At 45.0% G+C, this 22,118-nt stretch overlaps 1 protein-coding gene and 1 pseudogene across 7 annotated transcripts in view; both read right to left on the reverse strand.

Moving 5' to 3' along the window:
* Ptprm (protein tyrosine phosphatase receptor type M) overlaps nt 1-22,118 on the reverse strand; it is a 682,149-nt gene that overhangs the window by 78,314 nt on the left and 581,717 nt on the right. For all 7 annotated transcript variants that reach the window (XM_029470946.1, XM_029470944.1, XM_029470943.1 and 4 more), the window contains one exon: nt 15,233-15,320. In XM_029470946.1, the coding sequence (XP_029326806.1) occupies nt 15,233-15,320 (88 nt within the window). The remainder of the gene's footprint in view (nt 1-15,232; nt 15,321-22,118) is intronic.
* On the reverse strand, nt 19,688-21,168 carry LOC110312344 (annotated as a pseudogene).

Consider the following 22,118-nt stretch of genomic DNA (forward strand, 5'->3'; position numbering starts at 1 on the left):
GTGTGTGTGTGTGTGTGTGTGTGTGTGTGTGTATTTACATGTGTCTGTCTATGGAGTCCAAAAGATAAAGAATAGTTTCCTTTCCTAATTGTTGAGCTGCCTTTCTGGTTAAAAAGGATTCTTTTAACCAAAGTAAATGCTACTAATAAATTAACAGAGCTAAGGTTTATTTATTTATTTATTTATTTATTTATTTATTATTCTTTTTTAATGCCTGCAAATTCTCAAACATGGACTCAATCTGGTGAAGAAAAACACACACCTGGAAAGTCGTTTGCCTAGAAACACAGAGGTGAGCTGGTCACTAGTAGTACACACCTTTAATCTCAGTACTTGGGAGGCAGAGGCAAGCTGATCTTTATGAGTTCAAGGCCATCCTAGTCGACAGAGTAAACTCCAGGCCAGCTAGGGCTACAAAGAGAAACCCTGGCTTGAAAAAAAAAACAAAAGAAGAAGGAAAAGGAAGAGGAGGGAGAGGAAGAGGAGGAAGAATGAAAGGAAGGAGAGAGAGACACACACACAGAGGAAGAGAGAGGGGGGGGGGGGGGGGGAGAGAGAGAGAGAGAGAGAGAGAGAGAGAGAGAGAGAGAGAGAGAGAGAGAGAAGCCATTAATAAAGGTAACCCCGGAGGCTGCCCCCAGCCTCAGAACTTCTGTGCAGCATTTAGGGATCCTCCCCATGCAGGAATCTGCTTTAAAAATTGTTGCAGCTTGGAATTTGATATCCTTTGAAGACCTACAATGTGACTATGAATTACTGGCTCGAAGTGGGAAGTTGAGAATGTTCCCCCATGTACTTCCTACCACAGTGATTTCCCTCCCCCCATGGTCAAGGCAATAAAGCATATTCATAATGACACAATATGAACTTTCAGATGCTGATGGTGAATATGAATACAATTGCAAACACATAGAAAAGAATTAGCTATTATGTAGCAAAGAGGAAGATATCCATCCTACCTGCCAGCAGCAAGAAGTTGATACTATGTGTATCCTGGTGGCTAAATAAGAATGTACCTAGCAATGCTGTTTCCAATTAATAACAATGTTACTGATTTATAAAGTAGGATGCTATTTAGTAATGATAATGAATGGAGACAGTTACATACAACAAAATGGACTGACTATGTAAACACAAGCCAAGACAAAAGAAAGCTACACACAGAAGAATATTAGCAACTCTCTCTGCTGACCTTTCTGTATAGATGGAAAGTTCTACAACATTACACTCATCAGCACAGCAGTCACTACTCATGTGCAGTGACTGAGCAATGGGCTGTGGTGACAGAGAGGAGCTGATGTTCTTTAATTAACGCATTTATGTGTATGGGTATTTTACCTACATGCATGTCTGTGTACCGTATGTGTGCCTATGGAGGCCAGAAGAGAGCACTAGATCCCTGGAAATTAGGTTGTGAGCTGCCTTGTGGCTGCTGGGAATTAAACTCAGGTCCCTTGTAAGAACAGTCAGTGCTCTTAACTGCTGAGTTACTTATATAGCCCCCAACTTTTCGATTATATTTAATTTCATGACTTTAAATTTAATTAACCATATTAGCTAAGTATTTACTATATTGAAGACTTGGTATGACAGTGTAAAACACCCAACTTACAATTTCATATAGATTGCATGTTTAAATGATAATATTTGCACTATACTAACTAAAAGAGTTATTCTATACTAATATTTTGTTTCTATTTAGTATGCCTAGTAGCAATGTATATGTGGCTCATATTATACTACATATTCCATATTTTTCCAGGATGATTTTGCTGGGAGGTATTCAAAATATGAGAAAAAGAGAAAATTGTTACTATAAGATTCTCTTTTTCATGTGTGTGTGTGTGTATGTATGTATGTATGTATGTATATGTGTGTGACTTACGTATCTAACACAGAAGTCATGAATATTCATGCTAGGGAAATACACTGTCACAGAGCACATACCTAGTCCAACAGTCTCTACTTCAGAGCATGAACCAGCAAGCTGTGATTAGAACAAGGGTGCTGGCTACTGTCAAGGTCTAGACTTGATTGGTGGTTTCATGAACCTTTGCTTTACAACAATATGCTAAAGTGTCTACCTTGAGGATACTAGGCTATGTGAAATGCACAGTATACAGCAGAATAAAAGGGCAACCAGTGTGGGACTCTGGCCATGAGGTTCAACGGCGGGGAACTGCACAAATAGAATGGCCATATTTGAGGCTGGGCCGAGTGAGGAATGGAGAACCTTTTAGAAACTCTATGCAGAGGCTCACATTTGCAAGATGAAAAGAATTATGTTCAGCCATTCGAGAAGGCAAATGCTATGCTGTGTATAGTTCGTACAACTCAGAAATCCTGAGTGAACTCAGTCTGTAATCTTCCGTCTCTTCTCTAACCCCAGTCTCCATGGAAATAGCACCTTCAAGGGTGGCAAGGACCCTCACGGACTTCCAGCCCTTGGGTCCTTTGCTGGAAAGATCTTCCTAACATGGCTTGCTCCCTTTTGATGGGAGGGGGTATAGGCAGTAGTATCAAGGACTCTTGTTTGGTGATAGAGAAGTCACACATTATTGATACCCATTTACTAGACATGTCTAAGAATCAGAAAAAGGTTATAACATATTCTTGTAGTGTTAAAGTAAGAGTGAACATGGAGAACTGAACCCGCCTTCCAGGAAGATACAACTGCTCCTTGGTGTATGTTGGTGGATCTGTCTCTGTCTCAGAACTCCACAAATGCTCAAGTTTTTGGATATTTGTATTCTTTCTATAAAATGTGTACATTTTGCATGTAACCTATGCAAACTCTCCTGAATACTTTAAATGATCTCTATGGGGTGCAATGGAATTGTGAGGTTTCTCTCTCTGGTGTCTGGTCTCAGCGAGAAAAAATCTGAATCCATCATTCAGATATGGCCAATAGGATATGGCCATTCTATTTGTGCAGTTTCCCGCCATTGAACCTCGTGGCCAGAGTCCCACAGTGGTTGTCCTTTTATTCTGCTGTACACTGCAATTCACATAGCCTAACACCCTCCAGGTAGACACTTGGAACTGCTCTCCCTTACTGTTTAGGGGATAATGCCAGGAAATTCACACTGATTCAGTACAAGCACAAGTTTTTACCCCAAATTTTCAATCTGAGGTTGGTTGACTCCTTGGATGTGGAATCAACCACAATACAGTGAACCAGCAGTGCAAACAAGCTAGCCTCCGGGAGGAGCCAGCCCACAGAGAACGCAGGGAGGAACTTTGCCAGTCGAAAGCAAGGTGGCCATCGTGTGCTGACGTTCTTCCATAATTGTGGGTGTGCTGGTTCGTTCCAATTATCAGCTTGGCACAAATCAGAGTCACCTGGAAAAGGACCCCAGAGTGACTGTCAAGATTCGGGGTGGGCCTGTGAGCATGTGATGATGTTAATAGATGTGGGAAGACCCAGCTTAGAGCGGGTGCCACCATTCTGTGGACTGGGGGTTCAGACTCTGTGACATGGGAGAAGACGATCCGGGGGGAGCATGATTAGGTACGGGTGTGCTCACTGTCTCTCTGCCCTTGACTGTGGGCGTGGCCAGCTGCTTCACTTCGCCCCACCTTGATTTCCCTATAAAGACATATTGTAACTCAGAACTGTGGGCTAAAACAAATGCCTTTTGCCACCAACTTGCTTTTCTTGTGGTTATTTCATTACAGCAACAGAAAAGGAAGCAGGCCAATCCTGCATCCTTCTGTAGCTTTGTGTAAAAAGCATCCTTCCTAAACAACGATGTAATAAATAGGAGGGTATATGCCACCCACACTGAGCCACTGTGGAAAGATGCAATGTGAGTGACCCTTTTAGGTTCAAAGCCTCTGCTCATTGCTGCTTGAGTTGTTAAGAACGACTCAGCACAGACCCTGTGGCTTCCATCATGAAGTCTAGTCATCAGTGAACCATAAAATGAACACTGACTGTTGGGAACAAATAAATAGTTTGCATCACCAGGCTTTTGTTTGTTTTTGTTTTTGAGTTTCCACCTACTCTGAGTCAGAAACATACTGAGATGAGTCCACCATAACTATTCTTCTAGGGAAACTGAGTTATTGTCTGAGGTAATTATGAAGCTGAGTCATATCAAATGTTTATAAGGAAATGCCTACCAGACATTTCTGGCATGTAACAAATACCAGAGTCATCCAGAATGAAGAACTAATGACATGCCAAGTCCTCATGAACAGTCCCTGTTCTGAAGGCCACTAGCTGGGCCTTTCTAGGCTAAGGGCCTGGGTATTATTGTTGCATGTAGGAGGAGGTTCAGGGAACTCCCCTGGTCATGTGTAAAATCTGGGTAGCCTGATGGGATCTATGGCTACCAGCTATTAACCACGGAAATGCTATGGCCAACACTTCAAAGACTTTCCCAGCTTGCTAAGTTTGAGTCATCCAACATTGCTATTAATGCCCATCCATTTGATATGTCTATCCTAGCATGAGGCTTTCCTCCTGGTTATTTCAAAGCTCTTTTATGTTCTTATTTTGTGTTGCATGAAAATATCACAATCTTCAGAATCCGAGATACCCTCACTTGCAGACCTCCATGGTGAACCCAGGCATTTGACTCTCTGACTCTGCAGGACTTCAGTAAGGAGGGGGATGGCATATTTCCTCTCACAGGGCTGTTGGGGAGAGCAAGTACAACCATGCACGTCAGTCCTGGAATAAGGTTGTGCGCATTCCTTCATTAGTCAGATTTTCCTTGCTGAGAGCAGACACCAGAGAGAGAAACTCAAAGGCCCACATTCCAAAGTTCCTGAGGCCTTGGTCCGTCTCTGGGTGTGGTGGAGCAGAGCAGACATAGCAATACAGGAAAGGCCCAGGGCAAGCAGTAGCGCTGAAGGCAACATCTCCAGTGACCAACCACTTTCACCTGTCCCCAATAAGGCCATGTTAACCGCTCCATCCAGGAATCTATCCACCGATAATGTTTGAGTCCCCAGGATCTGATCATCCCCCGCCCCCGCCCCAGGCCCCATCAGCTGGGAATCAAGTTACTTCCTGTAACAACCATTCCTATTAGAAAGAATCACCTCCTTTCTGGGAATAAAAAGCAATGTAAAAGAAAATAAAAGTTACGTAAAAGAACTCAGATCTCCGAGAGCATGTGGTGTGCTTCAGAACGGCAAAGCTTGGGAGCCGATGACTCCAAGCAGCTGGGCTCTGGGGACGGGAACAGGGCCTAATTTAGAGGGAAGCAGGACAAGTTCTGAGTCACACTCATCAACTCCCACCCCAGCATCGCCAGGCAGCTCCTTAAGCTGTGCCGTGGACCACAGAGCTTAAGATCCCAGGATCCTGAGCCAGAATCCTGCTATGAATCCTAGTCCTGTCATCTTCTGGTTGTGAGACCTTGGACAAAGTGCCTCGATGTAGTGCCTTGATTTCCCTGTACTGTAAATGGGCACAATACTACTACTGCTGACATTTCACAGCCTGAGGATCCAGTGAGTTAATATAATGCGTTCAAAAGTGTCAGCTACACACAAGTGAGTGAATGCTACCCATCACAGTTGTAGGGCTGAAAATGGCGTAGCCTAAGACCAGGTCATTTTTCACTTGGACTAGTTTGTCTGTCTGTCTGTCAGATCTATGCTGACAGCAGCTTTTTCTTTTCTTTTTTTCTTTTTTTTTTTCATTACCCCCCTTAATCATTCAGTGACACCTACAGCGGCCTGATGGTGGTGATATAAACACAGGCGTGTTAATCCAGTCATGAGAAGGGATTGCTATGGCCTCAGTTTGATTACCTGGAATGGTTATTGTGGCAGAGTGAAGAAGAGCAGGTTGCAGTCAGCACATCCAATGCATGTGTGCACAGTGCATATCTGATGCATGTGTGCGTAGTTTGCCCTCGTCATCTGCCCCTTCCATGGGCACAGATGTAGCCAAATGGAAAAATATTAGAAAAGTGTGTTTGTGTTGACTCAGCATAGATTTCTTTTCCTATGATTATTCACTGGACAGTACAGTGAAATGTCCCTTCATTCAGCACATACACTGTGTTATGTGTGACAAGAAGACCAGGGATTATTTAAGGTGCCACTGTTAGTAGGTGTCCCTACTTTAGGTGCCCTGCTCTGTATAAGGGCCTGTGGCTTTCCTGGATACAGCATGTGGGGGATGTGTGAGCGTAACTACACATGGTGTGGCAACTGGCAGGAGGGCATTTATTTGAGGCTAAGAGTGAATGGGAGTTTTATATACTACAGCCATCTGCATGGTCTATATTGTCTTTATAATCTGAAAAATTGCTGACACTGTATTTATTAGAAAACAAAAGCAACTGAAATGAAAAACTGAAAAACACAAAGTCAATAACTCCACAGCTTGGGAAAGAAAAGCCTCGGGTAAACTTAAATATTAGCAGCATTTCAATTAGGAAAGTGACACTCTGGGCCATTTCTCCAACTCTACTGTACACACTTTTCTTGGACGTATTGCTTTTATAATTAGAGAAAAATAAGTCATTTTCCACACATGCCTGGAATTTAAATAATATATACAATATTATTACATTATAATAAAAGTATGTAATATAAACATATGTAATAAGCATTATATTTATTAATATGAATATAAAAATAAAAGTCTACAATATAAACAAGTGATGTTTATATTATAACCACAGGTCATAGTTCTCTGTCACAAAATTAACACACTCAGCTACTTTGCCAGATTCAATCTGCATAAAGACTTATTATTCCCCTAAAACTTTAACTAGAGGAAATGTGACAAATGCTTCAAAATGTCCCCAAACTGCACTCACTAGCTTCTCATATAACTGTCAACCTCAAGCCCATTCCTGACCTCTTCTTCAAATCGCTCCCATATGAACAAACAGCCTTTCCATCCACCAGCTCCCTGTCCATCTGTGTGTGTGATCCATCCTTTATCTGCCTGTCCCACATCCTATCCAGACTTTGGGCTGCTCAGCTTCTTTCCTTGGATGTACCTTTTCTCCCTTGGGCTATTGGTGTTTTGGGATAAGAAACTGGCACATGGAAACCTGGTTATAAAAACTACCCTTTACTGTGGAATAATTACCATCGGCCTGTGCTTTCCACATGTATGTATACATGCACTGAAGTGAGTAGGGTGGAGGTGAAGCAGGTCTATGGGTGGATCCAGGAAGGGAGGAGGGGAAGAAAAGATGCTGAACAAGGTGCCAAGTTATAGTTGACAGGGGGAATCCATATTCATGTTCTATAGCATGATGGTGACAATTATTATTCACAACAATTATTATATACTTGTCAGGAGCTTGAAGAGATGGATGCAGAGTTCCTTGATAAACATGTAAGGATGGAAAAAGGCTAATTACTTATATAATGTGCATATGAACTGGATAGCCATACTGTACTGTCATCAATACATAGAATTATTATGTATCAGTGGAAAGAAAAAAGTCCTCAGAAAGCCATTGAGGAATTAAGAAAGAATACAAAAGGATCAAATCAGGTCTTTATGCCCTAAATCCTCTAAACGTGGTATTTAAACCTTTTTGTCAAATGACATTATTTAAAAATACTGCTAAGTAGCTACATAGGCTCTCCCACTTCCTGTTACAAGGAGTGACACTGGGAATGGCTTTACAGCTTTAACCCACGCATGGTCAAGTATTCCCATGGCAGCAGAACAGGAGCCTGCAATTGACAAGCTTTCATCTCTAACCAATTCTCGCTCTCAGTTAAATATTGATGACACAGTTAGGTATTGAATTGGAATCACAGTGACCAGAAGCGACATCTGGCCTCTGAGAGGTGACTCGCATTAATTTTATGCCCTAGCTGTTTTCTGCAAAGAAAGGTATCGCTCCTTCTGTAGTTACCTTTGGCCAAGGACTCTGCTGCACCTGTAGCAAGGTATAGACTGGGAAAGGGTCCCAGTGAGCACTACCAGGAGGGGTGCTCTGCATACTCCTCCTGCTGTCTGCCTCCACTTGCTTCCCCCAGACACACGGGCTCTGAGGGGGACCCCGGTCTGACCTCAGGGAGCTCTGCATGAAGACCCCATCCTGCTGTCAGTAGATTGCTGCCTTGCCTTGTTTGTGGCTTCTCCACTTACCTCCTTAGCCAGTCTTACTCGGTACTGCTCAGAACCGGCAGGGACCCCTGACTCTAGGTCTTTTCAACTTTCTGGTTTTATCCCACAGCTTCCTGGATGTGCTGTTCTGATCCACATCAGCTGTCTGTCCACTTGAATGTAATGCTAAAGGGCCCTGCACTTCAGCTCCTGCCCATCTCTTCTCTCCCACTGCCTCCAAGAGGATGTCAGCTGCAAATAGGCTTTATAGACCTGTTGGAGGTGCTCAATTAGCAGAGAGAGAGAGAGAGAGAATTTTGCTCCACTATAAAAATCCTGGGAAAATGACCTTTGACCTGGGCCATCAAAACTGGGTTTCTGGTTAAAGTAATGGGGATGGAGGGGAGGGGAGATGAAGCCAAGCAGCCCAAGCCCAGATACTGATGCACTGGGGAAGCAGGCTTGCTCCAGCAGAGGGCAGACCCAGAAAGGACTTTTTTCCCCCTTCATAGCAAGGATGTGCGTGCTGCCAGCATCAATCAGCATCAAGTCAGTCTTTATGGAACTAGGTCTCCCAGCAGGACTCCAGCATCACCCAGCTTCTGTGTGTAGGATCAGCATGGCCCACTGTTACAGCCTCTCCCTCCCCTGGGTGGGTCCTGGGGTCTCCATGTGCCCCTCCAGACTCTCGCTTTGCTTCCAGCCTTCCCATTTGACCTGTGTATCTGCCAAATGACCCACTAACCCATTTCTGGTACTTAGGCCCCCTTGTGGCCATTCTCAGAGCAGTTCTTTTAACCGTCCACTCACAGCTCATTTGAATGCTCTGAAATATCCCCAAACTGCACTCACTAGCTTCCCATGCCACTGCCAACCTCAGGCCACACCTGATCTCTTCTTCAGATGTGTTCTCATTTGACTACATAGTCCACCTGTCCATTAAGGGACATTAAGGGACCATCCAACTGCACATGATTCAGTTGAAGCTTGACCTGTGGGGATTGGCTTATTTGGAGGTATGGGAAGGCCTCCACATGCTATCTAGAGGTCTAGTTGTTAAGTTACTTTCCTTCAATCTACAACATACATTTTCTCACGAGGGCTACTAAAGATCTGTTAACTGGGTGATTTTTTTTTTTTGGATAGATTTTCTATTTCACAGTTTGATTAAAAAAATTTCCAGTGCCTGTTTGATTAAGAACAAATTCTCATTTAGTAAAATTCCCTTGCTTGCATGATAAAGAGTAAATGCCTTAATGTGCTCTAGACCCCCCACCCACCCATATCGTTTAACCCCCTCTTTCCCATTCCAACCACCTAGCTTTTCTTCAGTTCCTCAGACTCAATGTGGCAGTATAATAGGGTTGTTACCAACCTATCCTGTAGTGTTCTGTGTTACATCTTCAGAGAGGCCTTCCCCACATCTCCAAATAAGTCAATCTCCACAATTCAAGTTTCAACTGAATCATGCACCATTGGATATGCCCTTAAAGTATATCCCGCTTCTCTGGGTAATCAGATATAATCATTTAATTTCTTCCACGGCTCCCCCAACTCCTGCCCTACGACTGTTGGGTTTGAGAGAGTAGAGAGCCTGTCAGGTTTGTTGCTGTAGCTAGCCCAGTGTCTCATGCCTGAAATTCCCCTCCTACCTCTCTGCTCTAGCCACACTGGCCTCCTGCTCTCACCTGGCATTCACTGCCCACAGTGGATACTTCATCCTTTGCTTCAAGTTCTGGCCTGCATCGTTCTCTCCCAGAAGGTCCTCCTGGACCATAAATTCTGAAACATGAAGCTCTTGCCTGGCGCCATCGTCCTCTTTGCTGTTTTCTGGCTCTAGCATCTCTCTGCAGTGAGCACTCTACACCATGATATCTCTCTGCAGAGAGCATGCTACACCATGCTCTCAGTGGCTGCTCAGTCTGCTCAGCAGCTCTACCACCATCCTCTCTGCTTCCCTGCTTGCTCTGTGACATTTACAACAGTATCTCCTTTCTAGGAAGCATTTGGTAAACGTATGTGGAAGGAGGGATTCCAGCTTGGCTCAGGACCAGGCATGTGGTGGTTAAATATGTATTTCTTGAATAAATGGCAAAAGTGAAAAGAGAGAGGGAAAGGGAGAGAGAGAGAGTGTATGAGTTTGCCTGGGAAGTGCCTATGTAGTCTGGCTTGTTCTCTCCACTGTCAATGTCCCATAATGGGGAGCAGCTGCAGAGGGGCTGCCTCGTTAGCTGGGAGATTTGGTGTTTATCTTTGCTTGGAGTTAATTATAACCGGGAATCGTTGAGAGGATTAGAGGGGCTGAGTCTGTGTGTGGCGGTGGTGGTAATGGCGGACAGAATGCTAGCTTCGATTTGGAAAGGGCTGGCTCAGCAAATTTATAGTGTAAATAAAGGAAAAGTTTAACTTACTTAAGAGCAAAGCCCATAAACAGTTTTGAAGCGCCGTTAACACCATTTTATATGCAAACACTGTTGCGAAACAATGAGCGGGATCATTACCGGCTCTTTTTTATGCTCTTTGGAAAGCACTGCTGAGAATCTCTGTGGTGTGTACACAGACTCCCACAATTCCTCACTCCAGGGGGAGGAACTGTCCCCAGTGCCTCAGATCTGGAGGGCACACATCTCAGTAAGGGGAACTGGCCTTTCTGCATTTATATGAATTTTTAGGGATGCGGAATGCCAACCACCTTCTATGCCTACCAAGGATATAAGCATCATACACACGTGATCATACATGTGGCTTAGGTTAGATAATGACTCTTATTCTTTCCTCAATTCTTCAAATCTTTGCACATCTTCTACAATAGTTAAAACCTATTTTCATGCATGCACACATGTACACATGTGCCCACACACAGGCACACACACATTAATGAGACACTTTCTAGATGGCACTAGTCAGACTATTAGAAAAGCTCTTTAATGGATTCACAGAAATAACTTAGGGAACTCATTCATGGGTGCCCTCCCCAGGGACCCAGTTCTCAGATCACATGGTCTCACACAGATAAGGGGAAGAGGCTGTTGTCGGGTGCTTCTACGGCTTATGACAAAGGTCGTGGTTTTTCTTTATGGTTGTTTGGTAGGTATTGAAATCACCCTACTTACACAGAGTACATCACTAGTTCTAAGGTTCTGGATGTTATAGTTTAGAAGCATTAATAACTGGCAGGTTGTTTAAGTGATCAATATCTCAGGGTATTCCAACCCAGAGCTCTGTAGAGAATTACATGGTTTATATACATGTTATAGTGTAATTATGTAATACAAAGTCATATAAAATATGCTTGCATAAATAATGAGTTACAAATAGACAAATCTAGAGAGATTTCAGAAAATGTAGCAAACTAGAAGGAAAGAAGCTGTGCAGTGGGAGAAGCTGTGAGGTGGGAGAAGCTATGCAGTGGGAGAAGCTGTGAGGTAGGAGAAGCTATGTGGTGGGAGAAGCTGTGAGGTAGGAGAAGTTATGCAGTGGGAGAAGCTTTATGGAGGGAGAAACTGTGCAGTGGAAGAAGCTGTGCAGTGGAAGAAGCTGTGCAGCAGGAGAAGCTGTGCAGTGGGAGAGGCGTCTGGGTGCTGTGGAGAAGGCAGGAGACTGGATGGTGTGGCTGGAGCAGGGTAGTTTCTGTGTGACATCATCCCTAGAAAGGCACACAAGCAATGCAATCCAGTGGAAATGCTGAGAGAGAGCAAAGAGGAGGTAGAATGGATGAAACCCAGAAATTAGAAAATGCAACATGCCAGGCCACAGGTAGCCATGTCACACAGAGATGCACTCCACAGCCCAGCCTGTGCAGAGCTGGCCACAGTGTTTACCTGAGGAAACTGTTTGAAGCTCAACAATACTGATTTGCTCAGTCTTTCATGGTTTCATTTTAAATGGTATTGTGATTTTTCTAAGCTACAGAAAAATAACACAGAAGTGGAGATAAAGACAATGAACCTTCACTCGTCACAAGGAAGAGTGATGTCATTGTAGCATTAGGTTCACTTCTGTAACGGGTCATTAGAAAATTAGGTCATTAAGTAGAATCATGACTTGGCCAGGGACATTCATCTAAAAGCACAGTGGGACTCTTGATTCTGTCTCCTAATCCTAAATCCTATGCTCTCCTGATCTTCCTTCAGGGTCTTTCCTGAACATGTGTCTTCTCCCTCTATTATCCCCTCTGGTCTCAGCAGGGCTTCTGCAATGTGGTTCCTACCTGACAGTAAAAGCTCCAGCATTTCCTGCCTGTCTTGGCCTGTCTGGCTCTCAGACTGGAAACCTACGGTGTCAACAAGATATAAGTCTGTTCACTTCTGAGCGCATCTTCTGGGACACAAGCCAGATCCAGTCCTCCTACCATGTCACTCACCTTCGCACTACTCATGGCTTTTAAAATAGACATGCAACATAGTCAGTGTCTCTTGGGCTGGAGAGAGACTCAGAGGTGAAGAGTACTGGCTGCTCTTCCAGAGCACCCAGGTCTGATGCCCAGCACCCATAGGCTATCTATAGCCATCTGTAACTCCAGTTCCAGAGGATCCCATGCCCTCTTTTGGCTTCCTCAGACAAGTGGTGTATACACACATGCTTGTGCGTGCATGCGTGCACGTGTGTGTGTGTGTGTATCTGTGTATGTACGCACACACACACAGGCACACACCCATATAGAAAGACACAGACTGACAGACACACACACATATAAACAGACACAGACAGACAGACACATATATATACACAGATACAGACGGATACATACACACAGACATATATACACAGACACAGATAGACAGGTGGACAGACATATATATACACACATATATACAAACACAGACAGATACACACACAGATAGACAGGCAGACAGACAGACACACACACACACACATACACAAATATACATATAAACACATACAGACCGATATATACATACACACACACACACACACACACACACACATTTGGAGGGGAGACAGTTCAGTAAGACTGCCTGCTGTTCAAATCCCCAGAACCTGCATAAAAAAGCCAGACATGGCTGTGACTTACACATCACCTTAATATTACGGAGGGGAGAGACAAGACAATGCAGCTTTCTGGCCACCAGCCCAGCTCCAAGTTCAGTGACATATTGTGTTCTAAGGAGATATAGCAGAAAGAGATAGTCTAGGGCTCTCAAGCTCTTCTGGTCATCTATGTACCTCACATGTGGTGCACTCAAACATGCATATGCACAGACCCTCGCAAGGAACCCACAGGGTTAGCATTAAACCAAACTTCACGGAGAAACGAGCTTGAAGCTCTACTTCCCCAAACTTCCTTTAACATGGCCTTCAAGCGCTTGTTGGCTCTGTCTTGGGGCAGGGATAAGGGCTGGTGTTGTCATCTGTGTAATCTCTGTGTTTAATTCTGATAAAGTGTGCCAGAGCACAAACACACTTCATCAAGGGGAAGTCAAACTCTCGACCTCGGGGCACATTGCCTGCCTGTGACAACCGTACAGATACAAACCCTTAAGCAACCATGGTGAGTTTTTAAAAAACAGTCAATGAAGCACACGGCTGCGACATTCATACTCTTGAAAAGCCAGCAGTCTTTTGTTATTGGTAGCCAAAGGGAAGGCAAGGCTTGGCTAGATCCCTGCATGTTCTGTGCATAAAACTACTCTTTTCTTTTTATACAACACGTCAAGACTATGTACTTCTGTGGTGGTTTGAATGAGAACGATCCCATAGGCTCTTATGCTTGGTACTTGGTCCCCAGTTGCTTGAACTGTTTGGGAAGGATTTGGAGGCGTGGTCTAGTTGGAGGAGGTGTGTCAATGGGGGTGAACTTTGAGGTTTCAAAAGCCCATGCCTTCCAGGTTTCTCTCTTTCACTTGCCTTCTACTTGTTGATAAGGATAGAAGCTCTCAGCTACTATTCCAGTGTCATACCCCTCCGTGCTATTATGCTTCCTGCCACGGAGGTCATGGACTCTAACCCTCTTGAACTGTGAGCCCCAAATTAAATGCTTCTTGTATTAGTTGCCTTGGTCACAGTGTTTTGTCATGGGAACTGAAAAGTAATGAAAACAACCATCCAGGACGGTAGCCACTAGTCTCGAGTGCTCTTTAAACTCAGAATAAATGAGAAGGAAATAAAAGTTAAAAGAAAAAAAAAATCGGTGTCTCAGTCATGACAGCCATATTTCAAGTACTTAGCAACCTGGGACTTGAACGGATCAGAACATTTCCAAAAGCACAGGGAATGTCGGGGCGCCACGACCATAGCAACTGTCCTGTCAAGCCAAGGAATGCTCCGGCAAGCAGGCAGAATGTAGCTGCACTTTCACAATCAATGGAGCAAATGCACAGGCTCCCTTGAAGGTCCTGTGCCCTCCAAGTTTGTTCATTCCCGAGTAACAAGATGTGATGAGAGAGACGCTCCCCAGGCCCAGCTTCCTGCTGTTGTGCTTTCTGCTCCTTCAGAAATGGCTGGACTGTTGGGTGACCACTGTGGGCCGCTGGCACCTTGATGTCATCCTGAATGACTCGGAGCAGTTGAACACAGAGGATGGATGGTCCGAGCCCTGGGAGAAGGGGGCTCATCAATCTGCTCTGAGCTCGGCATGGCTACGGAACATTAATGAGGTTGGGCTCGATTTAAAAGCTGTCTGAGGCATTATGGATGGCAGTGTTCGGTTTCACAGGCGCTGGGAATTTCTGAGATATAATCCTAGCCCCTTTGCTAATGAGTATTGTGATACGGAGACTATCATTTAACTCCTGAGTTTCGCTTTCCTGCCCTTAAAATGGGGCTATTACTGACCTACCTAACCCAGTGTCTGGAGGATTAATGCGCCAAAGAGTGCGGAGCTCTGCACGAGAAGCCTGCTGTGAGCCAAGCCATTACTTCTGTTCATTCTCATGCAGCAGTTGGGGAACGTTAAAGTCTACGATGTTTGCTCCTTCCAAAATGCATTTTCTTCCCCTGCTTTGTGACATTCCCTGTGTTCCATAGACCCTGTATCTCAAAGGAAAACCAGGCCCTCGGGGAGGATGCACTGAGGTGGTTGGGGGGTCACAGACGATTTTATTCCTTCACTTAGCACAGGCCTTGACACTAGCTCTTGCCGGAAATACAAAGGCAGGCATTGCATGGTGAATTCTCACAGCCCGAGCCTGGGGGGAGGGGGGTTGGACTGCCGCCACCACCACTTACATGCAATGATGTTCCCGTATCTGTTCTTCATTCTGTTCTCGTCTTTCTTAGCAGAGTCCCATGGTGCAGACTGTCCTTCAAAGAAGCTCTGGAAGAGAGAGAAAGAGAGAGAGACTTAGTGCATAGCAGTTAGAGGTAGTGAACAGAGAAGTTGGAACGGGAGGGGGGGTGTCCTTCAGATGTGGGATGGTGGTCAGGCAGGCAGTCATAGTGAGAATGATGCTGTCTTACTTGGGGAATATTTTATTTGGCTTTCGCCAAGCTTTGTTTTATATTGGCTAGCACCGCACAGATATAGAGGATGCAGAGAAAAACCCACAATTTATTTAAACAATGCCCTATTGGAGTATTTGAAGGAGAAAAAAAAATCCAATATTTCCCCAAATTTCTTCATTATATTGCAAGTTCCCATTACTCTTTTAAGATATACCCCCCCCCCCCCGTCTTAATAAATAACCAAAGGAATGTTATTCTGGGCTAGAATGGGAAAGGCAAAACTTTATGACCTCAAGATTAAAATCCTGCTATATACTCTGAATTTTATCTGGATGTATTGTGTCTGAGGGCTTAGGTTTTTCTGTCCTACTTATCATGAAAACACCTTTTGCTATGAGTAGAGAAGTGACAAGACTGATCTGGGTGGCTTTTACTCCCTCTCTAGTGCCCATGGCGCCCTTGCATGGCCAACGCCACGCAGAAGTTACTGGCAGCCCATGGTAGTAAACATGGGCTTTGAATGAAGCTTATTTCTTGTCATCCCCGGCACTGCTGAGGGAGGGCTTGGGGAGGTACAGACTGCACTGCCTGGTATACAGCATCTGGACCATGTGCACAGTGAACCGTGCTCAGCACGGTCTATGTTTGCCTGAGAGAGGGGACTGCATGAGAGAGTGAGCTTGTCCACTCACAGTTTACATTCAATAAATATTTACCAGTGAATGAGGGGCTGCACTGCCTTGTTATAGTATACATTTGCTATGATATAATAAACTGTTAAAGGCTTTGGAAACTGGTCTGTATTTGTCCATTTTCCACACTATATATGATGTTCTAGAAGCAGATTACTTATAAAGACAAAAGGCCCATTAATTCACAGCTGGATTAGGTAGCCCTGTCTGCTTGGCTTCCAGTGGTAGATGGCATCATGTTAGTAGCTCACGTGTGGGGGGTGTGTGTCAGGGGTCAGAGTAGAACACAGGAAAGCTGAGAGACTAGGCTTCCATAATCCCTTCAGAGGGCCACCCCCAGCTGACTTAAGTACGTGTCAGCAGGTTCTGGTTCTTAAAGACTCCATCTTGAGACGAAACATGAGCACAGTAAAGACCAAACTTCCAACCCATGGACCACTGAGAAGCGAATGATACCTGAGCACAGAGCCACCTGTGCACACGTCACAGGCTTCATCCAGACATAATCTGTGCCCCCCCCCCCATCGTCTATATCATACCAGGTCTTGTTTCTCTGACCCAGGTGAGTTTTCACAATTAAACAGGCAGGAAAAGGCCTGACCACTGCTCTGTCCAACCATGCATTGTAAGCCTTGTCAACAAGTGCCCATGGCACAAACCAACAACAGCCACCACTTGGTGGCATTCTGGGACCGGAGGACCATGCCACCAGCACAGGAACTGAGTATGAATTGCTCATCTCCATCTATGGTCTCTTAGCCATGGTCATAAAAGACATGCTACTTTTAAAATATACTTATTATTGTGAAAAAACATAGGGGAGGGCTGGAGAGATCAGTCAGTGGGCTAGAACACTTGCTGCTCTTGCAGAGGACCTGGGTTTGGCTCCCAGCATCCACACAGGAGCACACAACCATCTGTAACCCAAGTTTTAGTGGGTCAGATGCTCTTTCTCTGCTAGGTACACACATGCAAAATACATACACACATACAAAATACTCAGACATATAAAATAAAAATAAAATAAAAAAGACACAGATGAGAGGCTGTGTGTATGAACAGCTAAAGTAACAATCATATACTACTGGCTTATATATCCTGAGGACAAAGGATATATAAAATATTTTCAAGTTATTAATAAATTGAGATGACGAAAGTACAATTGAAAACTTATCGGGTAATTTCATCCAGAGAATGACCACTATATAACCCGGAGATCATAAACAGGTAACCCGCACCAAGCTACAGTATGTTAACTCAGCTCTGCCCTGTGACACATTTAAAAATAGCTCCGGGGACTTTTAAAGTCAACTGTTCTTGTTCTGAGAAGTGTCTTTGTTACCCTCCGAATGACAATTATTTCGCAGTTTGAGTAATAACTATTATTTGACTTTTAACAATGTAATTCTACTTTGAGTTTGTCATGATTTAATTGCCAATTTCAATTCTCCCTGCCTTTTCTACACATCTAAAATGGTCTTTTTTATTCTTGTCTTTTTTCATTTTGTAGGAAGACAGGAGAAGACAACTGACGTTGAGGGAGACTCAGACATCTTCTGGTGAACTCCTGCTGCATTGGAGGGGGTGACAGAGGTACAGACATCACACCCGACTCCTGACAGGCAGAGGCTCCTCCCATGGGGTCTGATGTTCACCCTGAAGCTGTGTCTTTGGTGTGTGTGGCAATCACAGGACTTCCAAGAGCCCCTATACTTAAAAACAGTTATTGTGACCCTATCCTTTCCATTTAATTGGTGACTGGAGTTACCAATCAGCAAATGGGAAAATAATCTCTCTCATCCCTTTTCAGCACCTTGGCTCTTAGCATGTTTTGATTAGATGGGGTTCATGAGCTGTTATCCCGAGCTCTTATTAAGGTGGGCATCAGTGCAGTGGTTCTCTACTTGTGCATCACGACCCCTTTGGCAAACCTCTATCTCCAAAAAATATTTACATTATAATTCATAACAGTAGCAGAATGACAGTTATGAAGTAGCAATGACAATAACTTTATGAGGGTCCCACAGCATGAGGAGATATACTAAAGGGTTGCAGCATTAGGGAGGTTGACAACCATTGAGCTGGAGACTCAAGGTGAATGAATTCATGGCACAGAGCCTCATGGGGTAAAGAGAGGTAGGTAGGGTGATCAATGCCTTCTCCTAACCTCTGTGCTTTCTGAGGCGCTGACTTTAAAGGGAAAGACAGTACTATTTCTACTTGAAAGTACATGGCTCATTTCCATATCTAGTTTGCATTTCCTTGCATCTAGTGAGGAAAATGTTAAAGGGCCAGCCAGATGGCTCAGCAGATAAAGGTGCTTGAAGCCCTGCCTACTGACCTGAGTTCGATCCCCAGCACCCACACTGTAAGACAGGAAAGCCTACTTTAATGAGCTGTCCTTTCACTTCTGCACATGGGCTGTCACGTGCACGAATCCCCCCCCCCGACACACCTGAAACAGTAATAAATTTAAAAGTAATAAAACTTTAAGGCCATATCAAGTAAGTTTTGGGCAATTGTTGGTTCCTGTTACAAGACAGGCATTTTCTTACATGATAGATGAGGGGGAGATTTTGTCTTGAGCCACACAACTGTCTATGCTGGGAATAGGGGAGTCATTCTAAGTGGAGAGATGTATTTTCTAACAGACAAACAACAAACAGAGGGTGTGACGAGAAGATGGGATGGCTGTCACCTCTACACTATTGCTTGACGAATCATGGAAGCAGTGATTGCATCTTGGACTTTCAGCAACTGGCCTGCTCTAATCTTATAGGCAAATGCTCTATGAAAAGTCACCATGTACATCTCTCTTCTTGTCACTGGCTTGGAAATACACAGTACACACGTGGGGGCTGCAGGAGGAGGTGAGAGCTTCCAGGGTTGGCTGTAGTGGATTTTGCTGACTTTTGCTAAGGAGACAATGCAAAAAGTTTAAGTTTGAAAACTGCACTAAGATGCATCCAGTTTTAGAAATTAGGAGTTTATTAGAATATGTTTTAAAAATATTTAAGAATATTTATTTTTCGGTTTTATATTTCTTCACATGCCTAAAACCTAGAGCAGTAGCAAAGGTAAGTGTAGCTTTTAAGTTAGCATGCAGAGCTAGCTACGGCCTCAACACTGCCAGTGCTCTGAGCAACCAGAGCCTGACACATGGGTCCCTACGTTCAGAGCCTGTTCTAGTTACATTTTTCATTGCTTCAACTTCCTATGTCTGACATGAACGGCTTAATGGGGGAAGGAATATTTTGGCTCGGTTTCGGAGGGTTCAGACACTGTTGCTTGCCTTCCATGTGGGTGGGTGGCACGGATCCAGGAACTTGTGGCAGAGTTTGACGTTTTCACTGTTTTTGTTCTCAGCCCAAGAGATGGTGCCAGCCATGCTCAGCTCTCTACTCCCTTGCGCTCAGGAATGGACTTGCAAGTCTCCTAGGAGACCATAAACTCAGTCAAGTTGACGGTGAGGATTATTCATCTCACCGCACCCGTGGTTCTCTCAGTTTTTGTTTTTTGTTTTTTGTTTTGTTTTTTTTTTTTGGTCACAGAACTTTATTGAGGGGCGGGGCTCCGACATCTGCACAGCTACAACTGAATCTCACGGTAGGCCCGCTTCTCCACCAGCTTCACTTTGTATTTGCGCTTAAACTTGGCTTGTTCTCGGGGCTCAATCATATTTCTCTTCTGGAAGCTCTTGAACCTGTCTCGGAGAATGTCACCTTCTGGCTTCAGTGTCCTGAGTGAGCCAGACAGCTCAGAGCTGAGCTGCACATCAATGTCAGGAGCCTGGTACTTGAACCGTCCCAGCCTTCAGGGCTTGTCAGCCTCTGCCAGTCGCCGTATGCGCTGCTGCTCCCTCCGGCGTGCCAGTTCTGCCAGCCTTCAGGCCACCTGGGCCTTGATCCCATGCAGCCTGAAGAGTTCTTGGTGCTTCAGCTGGGCTGCCCTCAGTGCAGCCTGCTGCACCCGCAGCTTGCGAGCAGCTTTCTCCTGCCGCCGCTGCTGCTCCGTCTTCTTCTCCATCCTCTTCTCAGGACCAGCAGCACCAGTGGGTGAGATCTCGGTGGTCCCATCTCCAGCCTCTGGCTTCGCAGCACGGCCTGCCTCATGCTTATTCCTCACCATCAGACTCCTCCAGCAGGCCCTCACACATCTCCCAAAACACAGACTCCTGGGTGGCAGCTTGCTCTGAGGTGGGCAGGGCCAGCTGTCGCTCCAGCTTTTCTGCCTCTTTCTCACGCTGCAGCTCCACCTCGTGGGCCTCTCAAAGCAGGGCCTGGTGATCTTCAAAGGTTGGGTTGTAGGAGGCTCCTGCAGGAATCACCTCTACTGCAGGCACCTGGGAAGGCTTGATGTGGAGGCGTTGTGGCTGCCTCACGCCTTTCTTGGTCTGCTCCAGAAAAAATGCATCCTGACCAATCAAAGGCGTGTCCAGAGGGTTGTCTGGGTTCCAGAGGTCATAGAAGGGTCGCTCAATGATGTCCTGGGGCCCAGGTTTGGCCTTTGGTGTGGGAGGGCTAAGGAGTCGGGCCTGTGCCTTGCGCACATCCCTGGGCAGCTCGCCCTGCTTTGCCAGTTTCTCCCATAACTCCTCCTTTCGCCTGAGCTTCTTGGCATTAGGGACCTGATGTGTGAGGATGTCTTTGGGTGCAGGGATCTTAGAATGATTCTCAAGGGTAAGGTCAACCCTTAGGGGTTTCTGGAGACGCTGTGACTTCTTCTGGACCAAGGTCCTCTTCTTTCTTGGTTCTTTTCTCTTGAATCCAGTGTCCACGAAGAAGAGCTTTTCGTTTGGGGCCTCTGCCAACAAGCCACCGGTCGTGCACTCCTGTAGCCTGACGTCTTCCAGGAACTGGTCGACCTCTAACCCCAGCAGCTCCTCCAGCCGCGCTTCTTGTTTCTGGGGCCCTGCCACCGCCACCTCAGAGCGGGATCCACCGAGGTTGGCCGCAGCCCCAGGAAGCCAGAGTCTGCCTGGCTTCTTGAGCAGAGCTTCTCACCGTCCCTGTTACCACCCGCAGCCATCTTCTTAAAGGAAGAGCTTAGTTCGGTTCTCTCAGTTTAAACTCTTGGAGCAAGAGTAGCAGTGGCGGCAAGAACATAGGTCATTAGCCAAGTATGGTCGTTTTGCCTGCGGTCTGTAACTTCGCCCCACAGACATCTGCAATTGCATACCTAGCAATCTAGTATCTGTAATCACACACCTAGCCGATGCTCCTCATTCTTTTTTTCTCCCTCCGACAGACCAGGCTTCTGACAAGGCTAGGAATGCATTTCTTTTTGTTTGGCTTTTCTTTATGTTTGTACACCATGAGGTAGGTTGTTACCGGTAAACTTACCTACGAGCAGAAGGATATCAAGGACCTGGGACACTGCTCTGGGAGTCAACAGATCGATTGACTGTCCATAGATTGCGAGTCAAGAGATGGATTACACTCATTTCTACCTAGTGTTGCTTTTTAATTATCTCTTAGTAAATTAGACTTGCTTTATAAAACTTAGATCATGTACCCTTTTCTCTGGGCAAGAACGAAAGTTTTTTTTTTTTTTTAATCTTTAAAAAAAAAGAACTCACATGATATGTACTGACTGATAAGTGGATATTAGCCCAGAAACTTAGAATACTCAAGATACAAGTTGCAAAACACATGAAACTCAAGAAGAATGAAGACCAAAGTGTGGTCACTTTGCCCCTTCTTAGAATTGGGAACAAAACACCCATGGAAGGAGTTACAAAGTTTGGAGCTGAGACGAAAGGATGGACCATCTAGAGACTGCCCCACCTGGGGATCCATCCCATAATCAGCCTCCAAATACTGATACCATTGCATATGCCAGCAAGATTTTGCTGAAAGGACCCTGATATAGCTGTCTCTTTTGAGGCTATGCCAGTGCCTGGCAAATACAGAAGTGGATGCTCACAGTCATTTATTGGATGGATCACAGGGCCCCCAATGGAGGAGCTAGAGAAAGTA

This window comes from Mus caroli, chromosome 17, assembly GCF_900094665.2.
Source record: "Mus caroli chromosome 17, CAROLI_EIJ_v1.1, whole genome shotgun sequence".
NCBI classification, from domain to species: domain Eukaryota; kingdom Metazoa; phylum Chordata; class Mammalia; order Rodentia; family Muridae; genus Mus; species Mus caroli.